The 26207-nt window shown below is 32.6% G+C and overlaps 3 protein-coding genes, 2 long non-coding RNA genes and 1 pseudogene across 7 annotated transcripts; 4 read left to right on the forward strand and 2 right to left on the reverse strand.

Moving 5' to 3' along the window:
* The first annotated feature begins 949 nt into the window (after window positions 1–949).
* LOC112784054 (large ribosomal subunit protein uL3m-like) lies at window positions 950–2648 on the forward strand (annotated as a pseudogene).
* A 537-nt stretch (window positions 2649–3185) lies between these two features.
* Window positions 3186–5912, reverse strand: LOC112784055 (uncharacterized). Its single transcript, XR_003193712.3, has 2 exons — window positions 5368–5912; window positions 3186–4039 (listed from the first exon to the last, which is right to left on the reverse strand). It is a non-coding gene; the product is annotated as an uncharacterized lncRNA (long non-coding RNA).
* A 784-nt stretch (window positions 5913–6696) lies between these two features.
* Window positions 6697–12495, forward strand: LOC112783602 (uncharacterized). 2 transcript variants are annotated; one of them, XM_025826623.3, is made up of 11 exons: window positions 6697–7016; window positions 7855–8047; window positions 8161–8246; window positions 8537–8621; window positions 9090–9168; window positions 9296–9426; window positions 9516–9602; window positions 9704–9816; window positions 10299–10429; window positions 11471–11584; window positions 12021–12495. In XM_025826623.3, exons 1-10 carry the CDS (start codon window positions 6961–6963, stop codon window positions 11581–11583), a joined length of 1074 nt encoding a protein of 357 aa, XP_025682408.1. In that variant the 5' UTR covers window positions 6697–6960; the 3' UTR covers window position 11584; window positions 12021–12495. The 2 variants fall into 2 exon arrangements, with proteins under 2 accessions (XP_025682408.1, XP_025682407.1); XM_025826622.3 differs by having other exon boundaries at window positions 12049–12495.
* A 4626-nt stretch (window positions 12496–17121) lies between these two features.
* LOC112783271 (uncharacterized membrane protein At3g27390) lies at window positions 17122–21988 on the forward strand. 2 transcript variants are annotated; one of them, XM_025826144.3, is made up of 10 exons: window positions 17122–17631; window positions 18163–18271; window positions 18381–18576; window positions 18670–18806; window positions 18922–19210; window positions 19511–19614; window positions 19693–19831; window positions 19966–20161; window positions 20300–20537; window positions 21619–21988. In XM_025826144.3, the coding sequence occupies exons 1-10, from the start codon at window positions 17538–17540 to the stop codon at window positions 21857–21859; spliced, it is 1743 nt and encodes a 580-aa protein (XP_025681929.1). In that variant the 5' UTR covers window positions 17122–17537; the 3' UTR covers window positions 21860–21988. The 2 variants fall into 2 exon arrangements, with proteins under 2 accessions (XP_025681929.1, XP_025681930.1); XM_025826145.3 differs by having other exon boundaries at window positions 17206–17631; window positions 19987–20161.
* Window positions 21989–22107: 119 nt separating this feature from the next.
* LOC112782353 (cell division cycle 20.2, cofactor of APC complex) lies at window positions 22108–26137 on the forward strand. The gene is made up of 8 exons (XM_025824706.3): window positions 22108–23169; window positions 23255–23353; window positions 23613–23804; window positions 24242–24508; window positions 24590–24692; window positions 25143–25456; window positions 25604–25765; window positions 25853–26137. The coding sequence occupies exons 1-8, from the start codon at window positions 23098–23100 to the stop codon at window positions 25994–25996; spliced, it is 1353 nt and encodes a 450-aa protein (XP_025680491.1). The 5' UTR covers window positions 22108–23097; the 3' UTR covers window positions 25997–26137.
* LOC140182785 (uncharacterized) lies at window positions 24918–25685 on the reverse strand. Its single transcript, XR_011878908.1, has 2 exons — window positions 25584–25685; window positions 24918–25425 (listed from the first exon to the last, which is right to left on the reverse strand). It is a non-coding gene; the product is annotated as an uncharacterized lncRNA (long non-coding RNA).
* Window positions 26138–26207: the final 70 nt, after the last annotated feature.

Below are 26207 nucleotides of genomic sequence, written 5' to 3' on the forward strand. Positions count from 1 at the left end.
TGCAACTATATAATGCAAAAAAAATTATGCTCATATACAAAGTAGGTGGAAACTCAGGTGCAGTCGACTTCACGTGAAGTTGATACCTAAGAGCCGTTAGATGATTTGATTGATTTGATTAAATTTTCATCTAACGGCTCTTAGGTATCAACTTCACGTGAAGTCGACTTCACCTGAGTTTTCACCTACAAAATAATATCATGAAAAATGAGAATGACAATATTATTTTTCTTTTCTAATATATAAAATGATAAGATTTTTAGAAAAACTAAAATTTGGAAATTGAATTAATATAATTTTTGGAGGATTTTTAATTTATTTTAAAAATATATTACATATTGTGGGTTTAAAAATTTTAAAATAGTTTTAAAATGTAGGTTTAGTGTTATGGAATTTAAAACTCTCACAAATAAAAATTAAATTCTCATAAATAAGTGAAAAAGAACAAGATATGGATATAAAGTTGAGGATAGAAAAATGTGATTAACTTTAATAAATTTGTAGCACTAACTAATTAATTGACTAAAAATTTGGTGTTTGCTACGGTACGATGATAAATTAATACGTACCGATACGTTTAAGATATGGACAAATAACAATAAAACATGTGGAATTTATTTTCCACATCAACATTTAATTTTTTCTTTTTTAAATATATAATATATCACCACTTTTACTAAAACACCCTTTTAATTAAATAAAAATAAAAAACATTTATTTATTTAATTTTATAAAAAGACTTAAACATCATTCCTTTATTTAATTAGACAAAAATACTATTTTAAATTAATCAAATTTTAAAATTTAATTAATTCTAATTCTATAATTTTAAATAATTAAAACAATAAAACAAAAACATATTAAAAAAATAAAAAACCAAAAATATTCTTCATCTATGTTAAACATATTAAAAAAACAAAAAATCCAAATTGTTCTTCATTTTATCTAAGCTAAACTTCTGAATTTGGTTTTTCTCTATTTTTCCTATGCAGCTCTGCGATGCTGGCCCTTTCGAGAGGTCTCGTTTCTCGTCTTCAATTCTTCGCAACCGAGGCGGTGGCGGCGGCGGCGGCGGCACCATTCCCTGTTCGATTTCTGAGGGGATTCAGCTCCGATGCCGTCCCTAAGTCTCGGATTATCGATGCGAAGCCAGGGGTGATGACCCCAAATTCCAAACGAACCGGGATTATAGCCCTCAAGTGTGGTATGAGTGCACTCTGGGATAAATGGGGCGCTAGAATTCCAATAACCGTATTTTGGGTCGATGATAATATCATTTCTCAAGTTAAGACTCCTGAGAAGGAAGGAATCTTTGCCCTTCAAGTGCGTAGCATTGTCATTTTTTTGAGTGTTAAAAACAAAATTGCATTCCTTTGGTGGTTTCTGCTTGTAAAAAGTTTAGGTCATATATTATTTTGTTCTTGATTTTGAGGTTAGAGTCATTTACACCAAAGGGAATAGTAGAGTGTAAATAAAGGACGATGTCCTGATTGTTAATTTAGCTCAAACTCGCAGAAATTCAATGTATGATTTTATTTTTCTCACTGGAGTAGTATTCTTTTGTCTTGGCAAGTTGCATGAGAGTTAAGTTTGTGTTATCTAATTATAAAGTTTTTGGCTGCTTTGTTTCTAGTTAGATTGGTTGTGGGCAGAAGAAGGAGAAGCATTTGACCAAGCCTGAAGTGGGTCATTTTCGGGCTTAAGGAGTTCCGATGAAGAGGAAGCTAAGGGACTTTCCGGTGACAGAGGATGCACTTCTTCCTATTGGTACTTCGCTAAATGTTCGTCATTTTGTGCCAGGCCAGTATGTTGATATAACGGGAATCACAAAAGGAAAAGGTTTTCAGGTGATTATCTCTTATCTTAATGTTAAATACTGCTCATATGTATAATGTGATTGGATTTATTCTCATGCAATGATAGGATAGTGCATGGCATCTTTTTTTTATTGTTTTTTGTTTTTAGTAATGCTTTTACCATTCCTCCAATTGTCAATTGGTTAAAAAATGGTGAAAGTTCTTATAGCAAATTGTAATTAAGCTCAAATATTGATTTTGATGCTACCAATTATCTAAGTCCTGAAGTTGCAAGAATAAGTTAATAAATCCAACAAATCTTGAAACAAGGGTCTTTGTAGTTCTCCTTTTGCTGTTTTTATATTATTTATTCATTGGATATGTATGTGCATAGTCCTTTGTGTGTTGAATCCTTCTTTGTACTCAAAGGGGGCAGTTGTTTGCTACTGGTCTTATAGACCTTAATCTCTTAGTTATATGATTTTCAATTTTCATTTTTCATTTTTTACCAGGGTGGAATGAAGCGGCATGGATTTAAGGGAATGCTTGCATCCCATGGTGCATCATTATCACATCGAAGCATTGGTTCTACAGGTCAAAGGGACGCTCCTGGAAAGGTAAGTCAGAATCCTGAGTGAAACAACTGGTTTGTATTGCTTGTTATATACTTTTGAATCCTCCTTTGTGCTATCTTTTGTGCATTGTGTTTACTATTTATGCTTTTGCTCGTATAGGCCACTTTTTGAAGAATTTGAAAAGTCAACTTCCTCATACAAAGATACTTGCAATTTCGGCTTTGAATACACCTTAAAGAAATCACCGTACAAGCTGTCACCTGGTGAGAAATCTGCTGTACTCGAGGATTTGCAAGGCAATGCCAAGTCATCCCTTGAAGAAGCTTTAACTCACACCTTTAATGGCTAATATGGCTAGAACAATTTTGAGAGATTCTGACAAACACCAAAAAAAAGTGTGTTGCATGTCAATGGTTTTTCTTTTTCTTTTTCCCCAACCTTGTTTTTGTTTTAGTCTATTCTTTACAGTTCATTTTTTGTGCTTGACCCTGGTGTCATTTAATTCTCTGGGGCCAGTCCCTTGTACTTTTAGGTAACAAATAATGGGAAAAAATTTCCTTCTTTGTATGCTACCATTTTTGTTGTATGAAATACAATTTTTTTTCTCCTTCTCTGTGGCAAGAACAAGGTGTCCCCATTTATGTGTGGGATTGATTTTAATTGAATGTTGTTATGACCTTTGGTTGTAAGTTTCAAGCTTGTTCACATCAATACAACAATAAAGTTACAAGCCATGATTTTTAAATTAGTTACATGCTCATTGTAATGTTCATTGAGAAGATTGTGCATTAAAATATGCAACTAAACAAACAAATTTAAGGGAAAATATTTCATGGAATAGCTTCATATGAAAAACCATTATATGTAAATCAAATTCAGCTAGCTAACTTAAGAGTTCAAACTTGTTATGCATAATAGTAATAATAATATACAAAATTATTGCTAAAGTAGAAATGGTAGAGCCTCTTAGTGTCATCATCCTTTACCATGTCTTCCCTCCTTTTGATTGAAGAAGTCCATGCATGCGATCTAGATATATAATAATCTTACATAATACAGTTCCACATTTCCATGCATACACCATTAAAATAGTTGGTTGACATCTCTAATAATATATATTTTGGTTGTAATTTTTGTTACAAAGAGAAGTTACAAAATGTAACATAAATAACCAATTACAGAGTAACACGTCAGCAACTACAAAAAAAAATTGTTTTTGCCATTTTTATGTGAGTCTCCCCCTCCTGAAAATTAAAGTTTCTCCACTCATTTTACAAAGAATAGCTAGATAGTGACATAAAGTCTTACTTGAGTTCTTATATTTTGTGCAATCTGTACAGGGAGTATAATCACTTCCAAGATAACTTATAAACAACTAGGAACTTGGCTTTTTTTAAATAAACAACTTTAAGAGTTGTATACAAGAAAATTGCCAACCAAAACCAGGAAGCAAACAGTGGATACCAGAAAAGTTGTATACAGTAAGTAAAAGAGAACAGGACCTATTCATTATAGAGCTCAAAACCGGTAATGCTAAATTGGTACTGAGAAGTGGCACTTAAATCTGAGTTGGCTAAATTAAACAGCTCCTCAAATCAACAAGAGAGTTTGCTGTATGAGTTTTCACCGGTGATCAAATTGTTATGAAATATGTGTATTGTGACAATCCTGAAAATGAAGGCATATTAGAGAAAAGCACTTGTCTAAATTAGTGAACAGTACCAAGGAAAAAAAACCAGGACAGATGAACATAAAATTGCACGGTAATCTTTCACTTACTTTTTACCCCAGAATATTATCATGGTAATAAATTTGAAGAAACCTAAGGCAAACTAATGGATCTTGTTGCTTAATTGGGCCATTATTTTATTATGATTCATGCATTACATACTTCCTTCTTCTATTGTTACTTAACTGAGTCAACCAAGTGCAAAACTATTTTTGTGAAATAAGAAAATTTGTACATATTATAATACAACCTCCTAAGTGCACTGATATCACTAACTACCTTAGTGGAAATAAGCTATCAGTTGAAGTATATCATGCAAAAACAAACTGAAATTATGAAGTAATGTACAATATGAGCATGTATGTTGTGAGCAGGGAAGTTAGACCATATAAATGAGAAACATTAATCTTTAGTTAGTATTTGATGCTTGAACATTTGGTAATCCGATTGCATTATGTTTTAGAACATAAGAAGAAAAAATATCTCTTTGCATTTTTAATGTTAAAAGTTTACATATTCATATATTCTCTTAACTGTTACTTTTATCATTATCATATTTATTAATTTCTGAATTTGTTGTTATTTACTGGCTTCCTTAAAGTTATATGAACCATTACAATTCTGAATGTCAATTTGCATTCAAGATTTTATTTTCCTTCCAATGGTTGGAGTCATCTTCTATCTATATTATAAAATTTAGAGATATGTGAAATGTGAATGGAAATAAGACTGGCTGTATTTTCCTTTTGTCAATTGGGGGTTTAGCTTGTTTGCTTTTATTTGATCCAAATACCCGAATGGTGTATATGTTCAGTTTACAATTTTTTTTTTAATTCATTCAGGGGAAATAAGCTATCAGTTGAAGTATATCATGCAAAAACAAACTGAAATCATGAAGCAATGTACAATATGAAAACTGTAGAGATAAATATAATAGGGGGTGTTTGAGCAAGACAGCAACAAATTGTAAGCCCGGTCATATGAAAACTGTAACATACACAAGTAGTGCATAGAAAACATAATAGGGGGTGTTTGAGCAAGCCAGCAACAAATTCAAGGTTCGATGATAATCAGCAACAAATTCAACTCTGATAATTTTTAGCAAAGAAAAAAAATTAAACTCGGTGATTATTCAGCAAGACAGCAACAAATTCAAGATTCAATCACTAACAAATTAATTGATTACCAATTCAACATCATCTCAAAATACAAGGAGAAGGGAATCTGGGAAAGGGAGAACAGGGAAAGTGCTGATGCATGGACTTACCAACGGCGACTGGGTGACGAAGAGGACCCGACCCCAAAAGAGGACGAGCGACGAAGCAATTGACGACCCTATGACGGTCCACGATCCACGGCGACTCGCGACAGCGAGTACTTGAAACCAGAAGACGATGAGCGACGACGATCTGATGAGTGCTTCTGTCGCCGGCGAGGAGGAGCCCAGGGAAGGCCGTGAGACGTTGAAATGCCGGCGACGAGACGAGAGCAGCAACGAGACGCTGGTGAGTGTGAACGAGTAGAGAATCTAGTGAGATCGAGAGAGACTCTAGTGGCAGTGAGAGAGAAGAGACAGTTTGAGTCTCAGAATTGGGAATGAGAGAGACGTTCGTTGAGAGTGTGCTGGTGAGAAACCGAGAAGATGAAGACACGAAGCTCTGTTCTTTTATTTTTTTTCTCAGTTTTTCAGATGACTTTTTTGTATGAACAATTATAGATGAAGGTTGCGTGAGAACCAGTAAACAAAGAACAAAATGATTTTGTTTAGTATTTTTTAAATTTATTTAATTTTGTTGGTATGAATGATTGATTAGGATTTATGAAAAGACAAATGATTTTGTTAAATGTATTTTTATTTTTATTTTTTAAATTATTTAAATTTTAAAATTATAAAATTAAACACTTTAATTAATTTAAAAAATAATTTTTGTCTAATATATACAAAAAAGGTATTTAAGTCTTTTTATAAAATTAAATAAATAAATATTTTTTATTTTTATTTAATTAAAAGGGTATTTTAGTAAAAGTGGTGATATACTATATATTTAAAAAAGAAAAAATTAAATGCTGACGTGAAAAATAAATTCCACATGTCTTATTGTTATTTGTCCATATTTTAAACGTATCGATACGTATTAATTTATCAACGTATCGTAGCAAACACCTAAAAATTTTAGGAATAATTTGACTAACTAATAAAATTTAAAGATTTATTTTGATCTTTTATATTTTTTTCTTCAATTTTTATTAAAATTTAATTTTGATGTATGTATTTAATTATGTAATACTGCATTAATAAAAAATTAAAAATAATTATCTTTTATATTGACTTTATGAATGATCATCTAAAATAATAAATGTGATAATACAACAATGTAAAACGCTTTAACACTTTGAGTGCATTAAAATTAATCTTTTTTTATTATTACAAATAAAATTGTAAGAAAGGAACCAATGAATAATAGCTCAAGTGACATAGTCTCTCCATACTCGATTAAGAGATTGCGGGTTCGAGTCTCTTATCTTTGGTAAAAAAAAAATAAATTCTAAGAGAGGTAGATTGGGGGCCCAATATAGGCCCAAAATCCAGTGAAACTTGAGGATCAAGATTCAAGAGAAAGGCATGATCCTGACCAAAAAAATAGAAGAGAAAAAAAGGAAAGAGAAAGGAACGACCAAAAAAAAAAAAAGAAGAGAAGTGAAAGAGAAGACTCCGATGTAAACAACTAAGCTCTGAAATCTGCCATGGATTTGTGATTCATTTCAGCTACACTTGCTTCTTCTGAAGCGTCACACTCTTCACTCTTCATTTCTCCCTTCGATCGTCATCTTTCTCTGCGTCTATTGGATTCCGTAAACGATGATGTCCCCGAACAAATTCCCGGCGGATCGAGGTTCTCCTCCTCAACCTCTAAGGTAAAATTGTATCTCAAGAGAAAAACCTAAAATTCTCCCCATTTCTCTAATATTTTGCTTTTGGATATGCACATTATTAAACGGTTATTTCTAATTTGTGGCAATATTTATTATTATTGGGTTTTATCCTGTGACAATGGAATAGGAGATTTCTGCTTTATGGTGTTTTTTAGTGCGCCAATGTTTTAGCGTTTGATTGTAGTCGTTATCTTAATGTTTCAGTTGTTTTAAGAACTCGGTTGTAGCCACTGGTTCAAACTTTTTATGATGATTATTCCTACCAATATTTACCATGCTGTCTAATATGTACTAGATTAGTTTGATTTGTGTTTGTAGTTGGCTCAGTGCTAGTATGTTACTGTGACACATTGACACAGTAGACAAGATAATATTAGGAATCAGTGTGGATTGTGGACAAATTTGGTGTATCATTTACTGTAGGAAAGACATGACTATCTAGTTTTATGGGACTTATCAATTAATAATGATAATATAAGAAAGTCTTGGGTGGTCTGGTCTTGGGAGAACAAGATAGTGGATGCTAGATTAAGAAGATTATATTGGATGTTTGGTAGGAAAATATTTAAAAATTGGCAGTTCTAACTTGTAGACAAAATTAGTAAGAAGAGCTTGGATTTAGATGGTGTGTTTCAGTGTTTGTGGATATGGTTTCTGGTAAGATACAAAGATATTGTTTGATTTATGTAGTTGATGTGGTGCAGTAGGGAAAAGCTTTATTGTACTCGGGAATTTCTGAGTCTAGTGACATTCTGCTATGCCATACTGATTAGTGACTGGGTTTGTTCTTAGCGTGCTGATGATAATCTTCCGTTTGTAGACAAACACCATTGCAAATTATTCATGTTGCTGCAAATTTCATGAGGATATGGTCGATATACTCCATGTATCGCTACTTAACCCAAAGTGGAGCTTCGGTTGTTCTTTTCTTGTTTGCCTGCATAGCTCCTGCAGCAATCCTCTTTTTGATTTTGCAAAAGCCTTGGAAGGGCAGGCCACTTTCTAATACACAGGTAAATTTAACTGTTTTCATCTTAGGGCAGAGTGCTATATACAAACCAATACATTCATATCCAAAGGTTTTAGTGATATGAACAGTCCTTGACTAGTACCATTTGTTTTTCAGGTTGTGCCATCCATAATAAATGGTGCTATAACAGCACTGTATTTTGTCTTGTGGGGAAAGGGACTGAGATCATGTGGACCAGTTAGGTTGGTTTTAGTATGCTTGTAGAAAATTTTAGTTTGTAAGATTAGTGTGCCATATTATTAGTCTTTAACTATGTCTTTTTACTCATGCAGCATCTTGAATGAAATTCATTCGCATAGATCCCTGATAACTGATTTACAGTTTGTCATTGACCAATTGTTGTCAGCTGCCATCATTATATAGTTATTTCTTCAGTATATTAGTATTGCGCATGTTGAGTGATGCTTGAAATCAGATTTTTAATTTTTTATTTATGAACTTAACATAGTTATTCTCTTTCTTACTAATTCAGAGCAATACTGTCTGAGTATTCTGGTGCTGTCCTTGGGGTACTATCTGCACTGTTATATGGGAGGAGAAGCAATTTGTGGAAAAAGGTGAAACTTTCAGATTGTAACATTCATAGATATATCATACAAATGTGTCCCAAATGAATTAAAAGACTTATCCTTGAATCCCCCCCCCCCCCCCCTCTTTCTTCCCCCACTATTTCTAATGATTTTCCCCCTCCTGTCTTTTCAAACATAATATGTTGGTAGTGACTTGCAAATCCAAATAGAAAGTTGTTTCTTGATTTATTTCATGTTCCTTGTTCTATCTCTTGCTTCCAATTTTGAAAGATCTCGTATATAGTTTCCTCTTTACTCTCCAATGGAACACAACATTGTTTTTCTGTTAAAAGAAAATGTGAACTTGTATAACTTCTAATTTCATAATAAAAAAAAAAAAAAGAAAATTCAAATTGTATATAGATCAAATGTTGTGATGTGTCCTACTGGTTGTCATTTATGCAATATGTTTAACATCTTCCCTAATCAGGCTGATACTTTCTTATTTTGAACCAGATAGGTGGCCTAGTTGCAATGTTGGCATCTCTATACCTGCTTTCTGAAGGCTGGGCTACAGCAACTTATTCTCCATTCTATATCCTCATTCAGATTTAGTTATTTTCACCCTTTTCATTTTATTTTATTGTATAAATTAGCTAGTTTTGCTACCAAAATATCTTTTCATCTTATCCATAAGTGTTGTAAACTTAACTGGAACTCACCATGGGAAGATAGAGAGGACTCAGAGGCTCAAACTGAACAAGCTCTGGGCTTGAGGCAAATGCTAGTTCCTATTTTGGCTGGAATCCTATCAGCCCTCAGAAGGGTGATTGCGAGACGTGTTTCAATTAAGGTAGTAGCATTAAATATTAATGTAATTGCAGTTATTTTGTTTGGATCATACTATCTATCACTGACACACTGATCATTTTATGTTTTCAGAATCAACTTAAAAGGCGGCTTCATGCTTTAACAATTGCCTCAGCAACATGTTTTATGTTTCCTTTTGCCATGTGGGACATGATCATAGTGAGTTCTATGACATGTTTCTGATTATTATTTTAATTTCCTGGGTTCATTGGTGTTTGACAATTATCTGTAATCCTTTTCTCCATCTGTTTGATTATCAGGGTTCACCTTCTGGCGATAGTGGAAAGTTGCCATTCTCTACTTGGGCCTTTTTGAGCACTATTTTCTTTGGAAACATTGTGATATTCTATGCTGACAGTATAGCAGAGGAGAGGTATGTTGAGACACTGTTACCATAAGTTCTAGTGGATAAATGAATGAAAAAACAGCACACTTTCATGTTGGCAGTTGTTTTTTGTATACTCTCTAGATTGTTAGACAAGGTGAATGAACGGCAAACTTTCATGTTGGCAGTTGTTTTTTGTATGCTCATTAGATTGTTAGACAAGGTTGTACTTGCTAACTATTGATTAATTGTATTTCAGCCGTAATTTTCAGCTCATCTTATTGGAAAATCGGCTTCAATTTTCAGATATGAATTTAGAGTTCCATGTCCAGGAGATAATTTGCTTACTTTGTCTGACTCCATTGAATGTTTGAAAAATATTGGTTTCAGATCTGGTAGGGTTAGTTCTAAAGTAATATGATGAGCTCCGAAGTATAATAAGAGTTCTGTGTGGTGTACAATAAAATGATGGATTTCTTAGGGTTCCCTTTGTGGTTCTGAAACAACTGAAAGTTGTAGTTCTATTGTAGATTGCACATGGTTTTCTCTTCACCAAGACATTTAACAGTAGCTGGTGCATGCATCATCATCATGGAGAATGTGTACAAGATGGATTTTTCTCTCATTGGCTTCACGGTTTGCTGCTTAATATTAGGTTTTGGTATGTCCAGTCATTATTTTTAAATACAAATATCCTCACCTATTTTTTTCCCCATGGAATTTTTTGTAGCAATGAAGTGGCTGTTTCATTGTCTTGTCTGTTCTAATTATTTTTCAATAGGTTTGCACTTCCAAGTTGTGGTATGTTAAAATAACCACTTAAGTGCTGTAGCTAGTTGTTGGAGTCACGAGTTTGGGGTACCATTTGTAGCTTATTAGGTTTCTTGGTTTTTGTTCTCACTTGCAGATAACACATTCCTTGATAATGGAAAATGCAGCTAACTCATAAATGGCTTTATCTGTTTTATCTGTTCTTTGGTATTATAGATGTGATTCTTTTTTGAGGGATTTTCCATCTCGAAGTTACAGACAGGCTGGGCAAACCCTGCTACATTGTGTTTAGAGAATACCAATTTATTTCTTAATTTTGTGCTTTCTTTCTCTAATATAAGCCCTAATGACAAGATTAGTATATGCTAGTTTCCCAAAGGTGCTTCTCTTACAAAGTTTTTCATCCAAAACAAGAATTAAAGTAATTTATTCCTTTTGAGTCTCTTTTTGTGGATTTTCCCTGTTGCCTCGTTCTAATGGAGGTTATTTTCTAGGAAGAGATTATTTCAAGAATCATTTTTATCCTGAATAAGTGGATGCTTAATTATTTATATTATCTTCTTATTTATTGCCTTCTTACTAGTGTCTTTATAAATATGATAGTGGGAGAGTTTTGATATTTCAAGTACCTACTTACCAGCCATAACTGAAGAACTTGATATTTCAAATAACTTGAAAGTAGTTCTCAATGTTAATGGCTTAAGTAATTATGTTTTTGTGAAAAATAACTGGACTTAGACTTAAATATAGCTATATATCTATAAAAAAGGCTTTGGTGTTATATGTTTGAAGTCTTGAAGATAGTTTGTCTTTAATCATGAATACATATGGTGTTGTTCCAACTCTGCACAGTATTGCATTATCTCACTGTGCGTTGTTTCTGTCTAACTTGTTTTTGTTAACTCCTGGCTCCTGCTATTAAATTATTTAGGGATATATGAAGCAACTTCATTGGATCGCAGTAGAACGGATTCAATAAAAACTTCAGATTTATCAAATGGGGAATTCGATAGTCAAATTCATATGTCCTCGCTACCAACCTGAGGTGTGTATTTTAATCCCTAAAGCTTTTTTTATTGTGGGGAGTAAATTTGTTGCATATTTTGTGCCTGTTGTTTGATTAGTATCTAGATATGGAAACTGAGATCACCTAGTGGATGAAGGGCTTTGTTGTGTAATCTATATATGTAAAAATTTAGTTGACCAGTGAAATCAATTTCAAGCATGAGTCACTAACTATCATTATTTGAATGGTTGATTGGTTGATCAGCAGTTTTCGCAAGCTCCATTTCATATTTTCTTTAATTCATATTGATTTTAAGATAAAAGGAAAATATAAGCAATTGCATTCAGATAATGAGAATATATATGTATATGAAGTTATGAACCAAGCATTAACAAACAGATTGCAAATCTGCCTTTTACTGGGAAATTAGGATATAATGAGGGTATCTAAATGCCAGTTGCATCTGTATGAACAGGTGTAAGGTTTGTTTTTCCTTTTGCCAGGTAAGAGCAGACATGGCTTCATTTGAAATTTTGAGCCTCTTTCCATGTCGAGTTATGCCGTGAGAGTGTCGCCGCCAATTTCATTCTGCGCACTTGTTGCACAAAAGTTGTTCTTTCTCTGTGAAGATGCACTGTCTACCACTTCTGGGGACTTAGGGCAGAAAGCATGTTAACCATCAAGTTCTATAATGATTGATCTGATCTTTGGGAGAATGAAGTACGTTTAACCTACACAGTTCATTATTTCACTTCGTACAGGATCATTAGTCTGGAAGTTTTTTGTGTAGTTTAGGAGTAATTTTCTGTCACAAATGGGGAAGAAAGAAAATATTGTGGTCCTGTTGGGCGTTCTTTGAATATTGGTATAACTGACACCCATGTATGTTGAGTTGACTATACATTTTAATGAAAATTACTGGATCAACCAGCTGGTTATCCTTTGCTTCATTTTCTCTGGAGACAAACTGCTACTCATATATGTTTTGACTAATAAAATGATGGGTAAAGTAGGTGACGTTTGGGTTAAATATTAATTTTTTTTATTGACACGTTTATTTTTCTTTTAAATTGTTTTAAATAGACTTAATATTGGCCTATCATTAAATATAAATGAAATACTTAATGTCGTTAATGCATATGCAATGAAAATGTTATTAATTTTATTTATTTTGTGATTGTTTAAGTAAAAAGCTAATAATATTTATGTTAAAGAAATTATAACTTATTTGATGAATAAGTTTTCAATATTACCATTTTCAAATTATGTATTAATTTGAAAAAAGTGTACAATATATATGATGCACTAACACGGACACAGGATACGACACAGAACACAGACATGTATACATATAAAATATAAATTAATTTTTTAATTATTTTAATATCTTATTTTAATTATATCAAGTATTTAAAATTTTGTTGTTTTAATAAATAATAATATATACTAATCTAAATTTATTTTAAGAATATATGTTAAGAATAAGACTGGACACGCTGACACGTGATAGTATATAGGCGTGTACAAGTGTGTCCAGAAAATAATTCTTTATTTTTTATTGAGACACGGTTTGGACACAGCAGACACACGTGTTAGACGAGTGTCGGTGAGTGTCGTGTCTAAAATGTGTCCGACACGTGAATACGACAATTCAACGAAGTGTCCGTGCTTCATAGGTGCTAAGAAAGGTCTTATGAAAGGTTTTGAAAAGGAAAAGAGTAAGAATTACATATATTCGTGCAATTAAAGACATGTACGATGGAGTTACAACTAGTGTGAAGACTCAAGGTGGTGTAATAAATGAATTTTCTATTGGCTATGATGTACGGATACTGACAAGGACACGGAACATGACACGATACGGGATACTCGAATTTTAAAATTTTATAAGACACCGGGTATATACATATAAAATATAAATTAATTTTTTAATTAATTTTAATATCTTATTTTAATTATATAACGTATTTAAAATATTTTTTGTTTTAATAAATAATAATCTATACTATTTCTAAATTTATTTTAAAAATACATGTTAAGAATAAGATTGGACACGCTGACACGTGATGGTATTTAGGTGTGTCCAAACGTATCCGGAAAAGAATTTTTTATTTTTTATTAAGATACGGTTGGACACAGCAAACACATGTGTCAGACGAGTGTCGGTGAGTGTCGTGTCCGAAATTTGTCCAACACGCGGACGCGGTAACTCAGGGAAGTGTCCGTACTTCATAGTCTATTGGTATAGGATTACACCAGGGATCTTCCTTACGTCCATACATTTTCATATTAGTCTTGGAAGTACTTATAGAGCATATCCAAGAGCCTATGCCATGATGCATGTTTTTTGCCGATGATATTGTCCTTATGGGAGAATCAAGGGAAGACATAAATAAGAAGTTGAATTTATGGAGAAAAGCTCTAGAAGTGTATGGTCTGCGCATAAGCTGTAGTAAGACGGAATATATGAAATGTATATTCAACCACCGAAGGAGAAACCTTAATACAGAGGTGAAGATTGGAGAAAATATCCTACAAAAAATTAAAAGTTTTAAGTATCTTGGATGCATCATACAGGATAATGGAGAGTTTGAATAGGATGTAAATCATAAGATCCAAGTAGGTTGGTCAAAATGGCGGTGTGCGTCTGGTTTTATATGTGACAAAAAAGTGCATTTAAAACTTAAAGATAAATTCTATCGCACTACTATCAGACCGGCTATGCTTTATGGTACAGAGTGTTCGGTGGTCAAAGGGAAGCACGAATGTAAGTTAAGTGTGGCAGAGATGAGAAGATATAAGAGAGGGAGAGAGTTGGAGTAGCACCTATTTGTGAAAAAGATGGTAGAATCGTGTCTTAGGTGAGAAGAAGACCGACAAAGCTAGTTAGGAGGGTGGATGAGATGGAAGATAGATAAGGAGTAAAAGACAGAGAAAAACTATCTATAAGATGGTTAAACGAGATCTACATGTAAATAATTTTTCTGTAGACATAATATATGATATAGTTCCATGAAATCGTCTGATCCATTTAGTCGATCCCTCCTAGTGGATAAGACATTATTGTTATTGTTTGTTGTTATTCACAATGACACCAAAAAAATTAAAAAATATTAATATGACAAATAAGAATTGAGGATAATTTTGAAAAAAAAAAAAGAATTAAGAGAAAATTTTCTTATCAATTTAGAAGTCATTATCATTTTTCATAAATAGGATGACAATAAATTAATTGACAATATTTATTTAACAAATTATGTTATCAATATACATGTGCTTAAGAATATTAAGTATTTCTTTAAGATTTAGTGGAGGAATAATAGTAAGTCTATTTAAAATATTTTTAGATAAAAATAAGACATTTTACATATTAATAGTAAAATTGAGAAATAATTTAGACGTTAAAAACTAACATTGTATCTTATACTAAAATAAAAGACAAATGTAGTGCATGCTCAAAGAAATAATTATAACCAATAGATCTTTATTTTTCTTAGGTATCTTTTAATTATTATAAATGAAGATGACGGAGTGCATTTACTTTTAATTGGAACATTTTAAATGAGGCTAATTTTTTTTAGGAAAAGTTTAGGGTACCAGCAATTTTATTGAATTTTGGCCAGCATGTAACCAGCAGAGAAAGGTGAGCCATTGGATGAAATCTCACACCATTAAATCATCATTGATGATTATTTGATGACTACTAATCACAAAAATTATTGGCCCCTAACATTATTTTTTTTTTATATATAATAGATTAGAGGCGTGTGTTATGCATAATTATGAAGAATTTGTGTGTTTTTTATAGATATAAAGATATTTTTTTTAAATAAAAAACTACCAATTGAAAGTTTAGATTTGGGTGAAGGTAAAAATTGAAGGTTAAATTTTGGGTAAGAATAAAAAACTAATAATTAATTTTAGATAAAAAATAAAAAAAAAATAAAAAATTCAGATCAGAGGATCATTTGCATGTTTAGAAAAATTTTCAGTGTTAGAATATAAATTTGATCTTTAAATTTGTAAATTTTTTTTAAAAAAATTACAAATCTAACCCTCAAATTTATAATATTCATCCAAAATAAAAATACATTAAATTTTTACATTATCGAGAAATACTCTGCTACTACAATACAAGAAATAAAAAGCCTTTAAAGGCCTCTCTGTTCCCATGCCTCCTATCTGATAAGAGTTGTTGAACAAGGCCAAGTTAGGCCATGGCTTTGTCTTCATTGGCTAGTCATGCATAAAAAGATTAGGCACCTATTTTATTTCCCTTAAAAAGTAATATTATATGCTCACACGTGCCTTATCCTACATTTGAATGAACATTCTGCCTGCCGCAACATACAATTATACAATAACACTTCAATCTTAGAATTCGTGCATGATTTTTATATTGAGACAAATTAGTTTTCAATCAAATTATTTGACATATTGATTTTTTATTATTTAGAATATTAGATAATTATTTTTTAAATAAATATATAAAAATTTTACTTCTTTATTTTTCAGATTTTTAGATAATTCAATTTCTTAATTATGCTATTTTTTTTTAAAAAAAAGTTAAAGACTAATTGATCATTAAAAAAAAAGTTAAATATTAATTTATCATTTTATTTTATCGGAAATTAATTTATCTGATATTTAAAAAAAGTAGGAATCAATTAATCTATCATTTTTTCAAAAAACTTATTTATCCGATATATTGTTAGAAATTATTTTGGAATTGTACTCCAAATCTTAATTAAAAAAAGAAAAGAAAAAGAAAAGACACTTACAATTACATGCAAAATTGCAAAGTGCTCGTTCCTTTCCTCATACCAAAACAAACTCACACCTCACAAGTCACCAATGAGTAACACACACTTGCTATGCTTTGCTTTATGCCCAAGCTGAGCACAAAACATTACATGGCAACATCACAAGAGTCATTGGGGTTGGAAAAGATACGTCATTATAAGAAATTCTTTCATATATTTATTTTTAAAAAATATTTGTACTATTTTGTATATATATTTTTATATTTAATAAAAATAATATTATCATTTTTTTTATGATATCGCCTATTCATGATTATATATGAATTTTTTATATTGTATATTTACATGAATTTATATATAAAAAAGAGTAACATTATTAAAATATAAGAGTTCATATCTATTTTTTTTAATTATATAAAAAATAATTTTTAATTTATTCAATTATTTTAACTATTGAAAATAAAAGATGTATTAAAAGGGTATATAAAAAATGATATATATAATATTTTTTTAAACATATTTTATGTTAAAATAAATATTCTAAATTTAAGCATAAATATAAATTTTTATTCATAATAACTAAAATTTATATAAAAATAAGAAATAAGTTGTCATATATTTTTTAAAACAGATGCTAAATATAATTAAAAAAATATATGTATGCATTGTTGTATTCATTCTTCACTAAAAGAAATAAAAATAAATTGCTTTATTCACAAACAAAACCACAAAGTTACCTTCTCTTCTTTGGTTTCTGGCTTTGGTTACATCACTCTCAAACAAAATAAAAAACACAATCCTAAATAAATTAAAAAGTAAAAACACAATCCTATTCCACTTCCCTGTGTGCCCTTTTCAAGAGTTTCCAATAATTTAAAGCTCCAACTTATTCTTATTAAAAGAGAAATAAAAGAAAACAAAGAAAAAAAGAAAAAAAGAGAAGATGGAGTTTAAGAGTGACCCACCTGTTGTTTTCCTACACAGATGGACATTAGGTGCAAAATGAAGATCAAGTTGAGATTTTGTGAAAAGGTGGCTAGCGGTGCTTGCATAAAACTGAGTTTTAGAATCTGGGTATTTCAGTTTCAATCTTTATTCTCTCTTGGTGAGGGTTAAAGTGACTAAAGTTTTGAATTTTCTCACTTTTGAGTGGTGATTGTGGTGCTTAAAGGAAGATGATTATGTGAAGGGAGTGTGTATCAGAGATCTTCTCTGTGGGGGTGGTAGAAATGGAACCTCCTAAGGGAATTTGGGCTTCATTGTGGAGCTTTATCTGCTTTCTGCCTTATTTCATTGGCCTTATGCTTCTAGGAACCATTAAAGGTGAATTTCCATGACCATGGATCTATTCTTCTTGGATATTTGGTTTTTATTGGTTTGATTGGGAAATAGTAGTAGTGCAAGTGTGAAACATAGAAAGAGGATTCTCTTGTTGATTCCTTTGGTAAAATGCAGCACTGAATATGGAACATCTCTTCATGATTATTTCTATTAGTTTTTGAGATAGAAAGTGAACTCTAGAGAAGGATTTTCTTGATTATTGCTTTACAACATGTACCAATATAGTGGAACATCTATGGCAGTTCTTTCTATTAATTTCAAGTGTTTTTAAATGAGGATTTCATTTTATTTTATTTTTTTTGGTGGAGTTTAGAATCTTAATTTTTTCCTTTAACAATGATGAGGGTGGAGATTGGTGTTTCATGCATGTATTCCATTTTGACATGAGTTGTTCAATGACTGATTTTACTTAATTAATGATAATTTAACAAACGTGAGTTCTGTTGAATTAATCATATGATAACTTGTTTGTCAAGCTTCCTCACCAGCTCTCAAACTGCAATATTACTTCAGGTTTACTTCTCTGCCCATTCATATGCCTAATAATGGCAGTTGGAAACTCAGCTCTCATACTTGGTCTTTGGACTGCACACTGTATTTGGACATATTATTGTGTTGCTAGGTACTGTATTTGGACATATCATTCTGTTGCAAGGTGCTCTTCTTGGCTTCCAGTGTCTCGGATTTATCGTCGTTGATTTGAGCTTTTTACTCTTTCCCCTAACTTACAGAACTACACAATTAGGGCCTATTCTGAAGATTGTTACATGCATAAGTGTACTACCGGTGCTGTTGGTTTTGTGGCCGGCGGTTGGCATCGTTGGGAGTATTGTAGGTGGAGCAGCCTATGGATTTCTTTCGCCAATTTTCGCTACTTTGAAAGCTGTAGAGGAAGGAAAAGAAGATAAACTTTGGCACTGTTTTATTGTATGTTTTGCTTTCGAAGTTAACAAAATTCTTGTTTGTTATTTGTCTTCTCTTGTGGTAAGTCAATCCAAAAATATGATGCTGCATTCACAGGATGGTACATGGAGCACTGTTTCAAAGACCTTTGATACTGTCAAGGATGTAAAAAATCTTTGTTACCATTCTTATTTTGATGTTATGGACGACTTGCGACTAGAAGGGCCTCCAGATGACACATATTACGAGATCAGGTTTTATGTCATTTATTTCTCACTTTGGTTGTTATATTATCATGTCCATACTGAAGTCATTGCTTGAACCATTTGGCTAAGAAGGTGTGAAATCCATGTTTCCTTGCTGATGCAGGCTGCATTATTTACTTGGTGCTGTTATAGCTGCAGTCCTTGGGATCATAGTTGATACGCCAGCGGTATCATTTATTGCCATATGCAAAGGTCCTTACATGCTATTTAAAGGGTGGAATCGTTTGTTTCATGATCTTCTCGGCCGTGAAGGTCCTTTCCTGGAGACAATATGTGTGCCTTTTGCAGGCCTTGCAATCCTTCTGTGGCCACTGGCTGTCATTGGGGCCGTTCTGGCATCCATTATAGCCAGTGTCTTTCTTGGTGCCTATGCAGGTGTTGTGACCTATCAGGTCAGCCCTCATATAAGTTTCTGTATCTCTGTTAATATCATAGGTAGTGTTAGTACTCAATACTCATGTAACATAGGCAACATCGAATCCTTTTCTCACTAGCATCGCTGATTGGCAACTCAACGACCCCTTAAATGGATTTCTATTTTCTGAATCTTAAAAAGCCTACCATTTTTGTGCCTTGTCTTAAACATGTAATTTACAATTCAGATGAATAGATTTTGATAGTAAGACTAAAAGTATCCATCCTTGGATCTGATTTGGGGATTAGATGTCTTTATTTGTTCCTTAAAAATGCAGGAGTCTATCTTCTTTGGCCTTCGGTACATTATTGCAGCTTTATCCCTTTATGATGAATACAGCAATGACATTCTTGGCATGCCAGAAGGATCCTGCTTCCCTAGGTTCTTATTCTGTTATGCTGCATAATGTGTCCTTATGATTCTGCAGTTAATGCTTTTGACAAGTTTGGTGTTTGATAGGCCTCAATATCGGAAAAAGGTCAAAATATCGCGGACAATTTCCCATTCGGACTCCCTGTCAAAGCTAAATCGCCTACGAAAGACTCCTTCTCGAACATTTTCACTGAAAGATAATATTGTTGAGTTGAAACCACTGGAGGTATTCTTTTCAAAATTTCGTCCAATGATGCATGACTCGAAAATAGGACACCTTTTTTACCCACTTGAATGTTCAAGTTCTGCATAAGAATTCAGCATTTGTTCTAAATGAATATTTGTTCATGACTAGTGTAGCTGTTTGATGCCTTGTTCAAGGACTGTTATAATGAAGCTGAAGCACTGGTTTCCGAAGAGCTGATAACACGCGACGACATAGAAGCGGCCAAGTCTGGTAAAGGGAGTAGAGTCATTAGTATTGGTTTGCCAGCATACTGCCTTCTCCAGGTGCTCTTGCGCTCTGCGAAGGCCGATTCTGAGGGTTTATTGTTGAGTAAGTAGAAGACTTGTCCCACTGATATTACTTTTTCCCCAAGTTTCAGGTTTACACTTTCTTTTATGCTCTTTCACATGCTACCTTGGCTTTAGGTATGTAAGATTTTTGGTTTCTTCTTTTTCTTTTTCGATATAGGTGATGGTACCGAACTAACTGGCACAAACAAGCCAAAAGCTAAGATTTTTGAATGGTTGATTAATCCCCTTTTGATCATTAAAGAACAAATCAAAGCAGAAGATCTTTCTGTTTCAGAAGAGGACTACCTCGGCAAGTTGGTTCTCTTGAATGGTCATCCAAATAGGGTAGAAAATTCAACAATAGCAGCTCCTGAATCTGACCGCAAACGTGCTGAGCTTGATGCATTGGCCAGAAGGTATGTCATACATACATATATGATTGAAAAAAAAAAAAACAACGTTCTAAAATCCGAACTAGTCATTGAACTGATAGAGGTAGAGGTTCAAGGGTTTAAAGGTTCAACCAGAGTTGAATCGAATAAAATAAATAATATATTTATGTATAATATATTTTTAGAAGAAAATTTGATTTTTTTTTGTATTTTATTATTTTAAACCGGTTAGTTGTTAAAAATCGAACCAGTTCAATCGGTAATTGATTTTTTTATTGGGTTTTCCGATTCTTTGACTGGTTCATTGCCAATCGATTTTTTCCTGATCCGCACTAGTCTGGTGATAGGTTCCAAATTTACCCAGTTGAACCGGCCAGTTCGATTCCGGTCTAAGAACCATGGGTAAAAGTAAACTTTTATAGAGACATGAATGATGTAACTTTTCTTCAAATGACATTGTGTAAGTTACTTAATGTTACAATCTTGAATAGTTTTTATTGGACTGTTACATTTTATGAAGCACGGACACTTTGTTGAGTTGTCGTATCCACGTGTTAGACACATTTTAGATACGATACTCATCGACACTCGTCTGACACACGTTTGTATGCTGTGTCCAACCGTGCCTTAATAAAAAATAAAAAATTCTTCTTCGAACACACTTGGACACACCTAAATACTATCACATGTTAGCATGTCAAACATTATTCTTAACATGTATTCTTGAGATGAGTTTAGAAATAATATATTATTTATTAAAACAAAAAATATTTTAAATGTTTTATATAATTAAAAGAAGACGTTAAAATGTTAAAAAATTATTTTATATTTTAATATCAATAAAATATCAAAATGTTATTGTAATTTATCTAAAAAATACTTTATATTTTATATATATGCCGTGTACATGTATTTTATAAGATTTTAAAATTTGTGTGTCCGCGTGTCTTGTGTCTTGTGTCGTGTTGTGTTTCATGTCCGTGCTGTTCATGCATCATAGGTTACGTGTCTACATCTTAGCTTATATTCATGTGAGTAGCTACAATATCAAAATTGGGTATCATTTTTCCTTCGTCAATCATTTTGTTTAATTTCTGTTTCTTAGGCTACAAGGGATCACGAAATACATGACAAGGTTACCAACCTTCAAGCGGCGGTTCGATGATCTGGTGAAAACATTGTCTCATGAGCTTGCTGAGAGACATGGAGGAGCATCATCAACAACAATCACCAGATCAAAGAGTGCCTTTCCTCGAATTATGAGCATGAAATCCTCCAAAGGCAAAAGAACTAACGGTCTTGATGAAGCATCTGAACATGCAAGAGATTTAGATACTTCATTTTAAGAAGGAAAACAATGTGTGTTCTCCAGATAGCAGTTTTGCTCAAAGAATGATATTTGTGTCTATAATATGTTTGTAAGAATAAGAATATTGTAAAAATGGGTCCAATAGAATGTCTTACATTTCAATTCATTTGCATTTGTCTTTAGTATTTACACACGTAATGCCAATGTCACTATTTTGCTTCAGTTAATATGCATGACTATTTACTCTCTATATTAAGTATATAATTTATGATGAAAATTCAGGTGCAGTCGACTTCACTAAAATTGATAACTGAAAGTCGTTAGATGAAAATTTAGTCAAATCAGTCAAATCATTTAACGGTTCTCAGCTATCAACTTCACGTGAAGTCGACTGCACCTGAGTTTCCATTATAATTTATTCATATAAAATTTTTATTTTCTTTTTGTAGTGAGAAGAGCCTTTGATGTCTATGTTATTAACTAATTCTCTCAAAAACTAATTATTACATAAAAAAAGAATAAAAAATAAAAACACATGAATGACTTTATATTTGTTTTGTATTATTAGTGTAAAAGTGTTGTAAAGATATTTAGTAATTGGCACAATCATAAACCATCTACTATTTTAAGGATTGTCAAATATAAGTTATTGTTTTATGACTATTCATGAAATGTGAAACTCATCTGTAGTCAACTTAACGTAAAGTTGATAACCAAAAGCTTTTAGATAAAAATTTAGTCAAATTAATCAAATTATTTAACAGTTCTCAACAATCAATTTTATGTGAAATTGACTGCACTTGAGTTTTTACCTTTATGAAATGAAAGTAAAAAAGAAAATCTTTTATGATGTGGGATTATGTAAAGATATTTATTTTTTTCACATGATTACTCCATTAAATTCATGTATTTAAGTAATGTTTTAAATAGTAAATTTAAAAATTAATTATTTTTGCTGATGCGACACTTCATAATGATTAGTTATTTTTACATGAAAATTGAATTTATTTTTTTGATACCTACTATACAAAAATGATGAATATTGGTATTTAAGCCCAAATTTTTCATATTACAAATGGATTTGTTGGTTAATTGAGTAAAGAAAAATTAAAAAGTTGCAACGTTCGAAAAATTGCTCCTTTAATGGCACCAACTGTATTTGGCGCAAACCCGTTTCTCCCTCACTCACTCATCACTTTTCTTCATCATCGTCACAGCCATTGACACCAAAATTAGCATCACCATCTTCTTCTTCTTGGAAGCAACAACATCAAAATGTGGAATTTCGAGTGTGATTGGTACTCTCCCAAGAGCCTCCTCAGCATTCCCACTCATTATGATCTCCCAGTACTTCCAAAACTTCACCATCTCTCTTGTGAATTCTTTCTTTCTTCTATTTGTTTGTAATGAATTGCTTTTTGATATGGTGAAGGGTGATCGGTTCATACCAAATAGGAGTTTGATGGATCTTGATCAAGCCCAGAGTTTGCTCACAAACAGGACCAAAAAGATTCATAACAAGCAGTTCAATGTACTTGATTACTTCTTTTCTTTTCGATTTTCATGCCAAGAAACAAACTTTGAAGCCTTGATTACGCACTGCCAAGAAACGTTTTCCCATTCTAGAATATTGGATGCCTCAGAATCATTGGTTCTTGTTTAATTTTGTGTTCTTTTTCCCCTTATTTTCTGTGGAACTAATGGAATGGATCAAATTAGAGAAATTACATGTGTTTAGGGTTAGGAGCTTTAACTTATGTGTGTGTGTGTGTTGTGTTTTTCCTCTGCAGGATGTGTACAGAAAGAAAGTGGATGAGAAACTGAGTTTGGATTCAGAAGGTAATCCTTTCAAGATGCTGGTTTTCAGGGGAAGCCCCAAATCAAGTAGAAAATCCATCCGGCATATCGATGAGATTCGAGAGGGAGAGGCAAGGGCGCTTCAAAACAGTTGCAATCCATATATGCTTCGTAAATTGCCAAAGGTTTCTGTTCACTTTTTTTCACTGCATTTTGCAATCTGTCCTGAACAACAAAAGTGTAGAAATTTGGAGGTTGTTTGCGAAGACTTTCTAAATTTAGATATATCTTATCTTGCAAGCAACCTTGCATATATTATTCAAATTTTCTTGTAGTATATTAGCTGAAGCAAAATCCTTGTAATAGTTATAGTTTATTTATATTTATATAGTATATAATTTGAATATTAGAAAGATGAGATTAATATCATATCATATAGTCCTTTCTAATCAAGTCTCTCATGTGTCACTATATATACTTCTTGAAGTATACAATCCCCATCCCTGCAAACGTTCTTAGAGTCATACATTGAGAAAATAGAATTGGAATCAAATCCATTAATTTCTTCATCATTTTCTAGAGTTATCTTCTGGTTGAGTAAACTGAACTACTGTGAATGCAGGGTGAATCAAGGATATTGGATGCACCAAATATTAGAAATGATTACTACACAAACCTTCTGGACTGGGGGAAAAACAACATTCTAGCGGTTGCGTTAGGCTCAGAAATGTACCTTTGGAACTCACAGAATAGCAATGTACTTAAGTTGTTTACAGTCACTAACAACAATTATCCGGCTAGTGTTGCTTGGTCCGACGATACTAGATACATTGCAATAGGATTTATGCACTCTAATCTTCAACTCTGGGATCCTGAGACTTCAAAGCTGGTAATGCACCTCTCTATTGATATTTGGTGTACAAAGTGTCTTGATGTACTTAACTCCTTGGTTCTTGTAATGTACACTTAGGTAAGAAACCTGGAAGGTCATGATCAAAGGGTTGCAACCACTGCATGGAATAGTCATATTTTAACTTCTGGAAGCCATGACAAATCTATAATCAATCATGATGGTAACTAGAAACCCCTTTCAGCCGCTCCTTTGATGCATTTATAGTATAATAAGATGTGTGTTAAATAAGGGTTGTTTGGTTTGTGAACAAAGAATAGAAAATGGAATTTTATTGTTTTCGCAAAGTTTTGACAATAGTGTTTAGGGAATTTTGGTGCTTGTATAGTTTAAAGTGCTTGATTTTAGTCCTACATTAAATGTTGATGTGACAAATCAAATATAAATGTGAAAAGTTAAAAATGATATCTCTTGTTTTATCATGTTTGCATTGACTAAAATAATGGTAGAAACAAAAACCAAAGAACAGAAGTTTATACTTTATAGAGACAAATAAAAGAATCATGAATTATGCAAGGACTAAAACTTATTTAACCTATAAGCTGTTTATAAAATAGGGTTATAATATCATCATATCTTGTTTCTTTTCTTTTTGGTGTGTTGTTGTAAGCAGTTAGAGCAAGAAATGTGATTTCAAGAGTAAAAGCACACACAGCAGAAGTTTGTGGCTTGAAATGGTCAAGCAGGGGGAACATATTGGCAAGTGGTGGCAATGAAAATGTTATTTATTTATGGGACTCATCAAAGATGAGTTCTTCCAACTTCTTGAACTGTTTCAAGGATCATTCTGCTGCAGTGAAGGCCCTTGCTTGGTGCCCTTATGATTCAGATGTACTTGCTTCTGGAGGTGGCACCCATGACAGATGTATTAAGTTATGGAATGTGCAAAAAGGAACCTGCATTCGCAGTATAGATACCAAAGCTCAGGTAAGTTTGGCATTTTTCTGCTTCTAAAGTATAAAAATATTCTGTGACATAATGTGATAGAAACAACTCAAATTACTTAAGTGCACACAAACTTTGCCACACCTTGCTTGTATCTGGCAACACTTACCATCTTATTGATCAATTCAGGTTTGTGGCTTAGAATGGAATAGGCATCACAAGGAGATATTAAGTGGCCATGGCTTTAGTACAAGTGCAGATCAAAACCAACTTTCTTTGTGGAGGTATCCATCGATGACCAAAATCGGTGGCTTGGATCGACACACTTCTAGAGTCCTCCATGTATCTCAGGTATGGTCTGAATTATTATTAGTATTTTCTCAAGTGATAGATTTGTATGCTTGATCAATTACAATAGCTTCATATGGCTTCTTGCAGAGCCCTGATGGGTTAACAGTGGTGTCAGCTGGGGCAGATGAGACTCTTCGCTTTTGGGATGTTTTTGGACCACCTGTTACTCAGAATTCACATACCTCGGATCTAAATAGTCTTTTGTCTCTTAAGATATCCCCAATAAGATGAAGGAAACAAAACAATTTTGTCCTCTTCTTCATTTTTGTGTAAATAGTTATATCATTGATCTTGTTACATCAGTCGGGTATTAGAAATACAATATTGTAAATGAATTCATTATTGAGATATGCACATAATGTTAGTCCAAAAGAGAAACAATGCTTGTTAATCTGACGAATGACATTATTAGACTTGGTTAGGTAAAACTTTTCGAAAAAGT

Source organism: Arachis hypogaea, chromosome 20, assembly GCF_003086295.3.
Source record: "Arachis hypogaea cultivar Tifrunner chromosome 20, arahy.Tifrunner.gnm2.J5K5, whole genome shotgun sequence".
NCBI classification, from domain to species: Eukaryota; Viridiplantae; Streptophyta; class Magnoliopsida; order Fabales; family Fabaceae; genus Arachis; species Arachis hypogaea.

Coding starts and splice junctions, on each gene's coding strand:
- LOC112783602 (XM_025826623.3), top strand. CDS start 6,961: ATGATGTCCCCGAACAAATTCCCGGCGGATCGAGGTTCTCCTCCTCAA. Junction 9,427..9,515: donor CGAGACGTGTTTCAATTAAG/GTAGTAGCATTA, acceptor TTATGTTTTCAG/AATCAACTTAAAAGGCGGCT. Junction 9,603..9,703: donor CCATGTGGGACATGATCATA/GTGAGTTCTATG, acceptor TTTGATTATCAG/GGTTCACCTTCTGGCGATAG.
- LOC112783271 (XM_025826144.3), top strand. CDS start 17,538: ATGGAACCTCCTAAGGGAATTTGGGCTTCATTGTGGAGCTTTATCTGC. Junction 17,632..18,162: donor GCTTCTAGGAACCATTAAAG/GTGAATTTCCAT, acceptor ATATTACTTCAG/GTTTACTTCTCTGCCCATTC. Junction 18,272..18,380: donor ACATATTATTGTGTTGCTAG/GTACTGTATTTG, acceptor CCTAACTTACAG/AACTACACAATTAGGGCCTA.
- LOC112782353 (XM_025824706.3), top strand. CDS start 23,098: ATGTGGAATTTCGAGTGTGATTGGTACTCTCCCAAGAGCCTCCTCAGC. Junction 24,693..25,142: donor ATCTATAATCAATCATGATG/GTAACTAGAAAC, acceptor TGTTGTAAGCAG/TTAGAGCAAGAAATGTGATT. Junction 25,766..25,852: donor GAGTCCTCCATGTATCTCAG/GTATGGTCTGAA, acceptor GGCTTCTTGCAG/AGCCCTGATGGGTTAACAGT.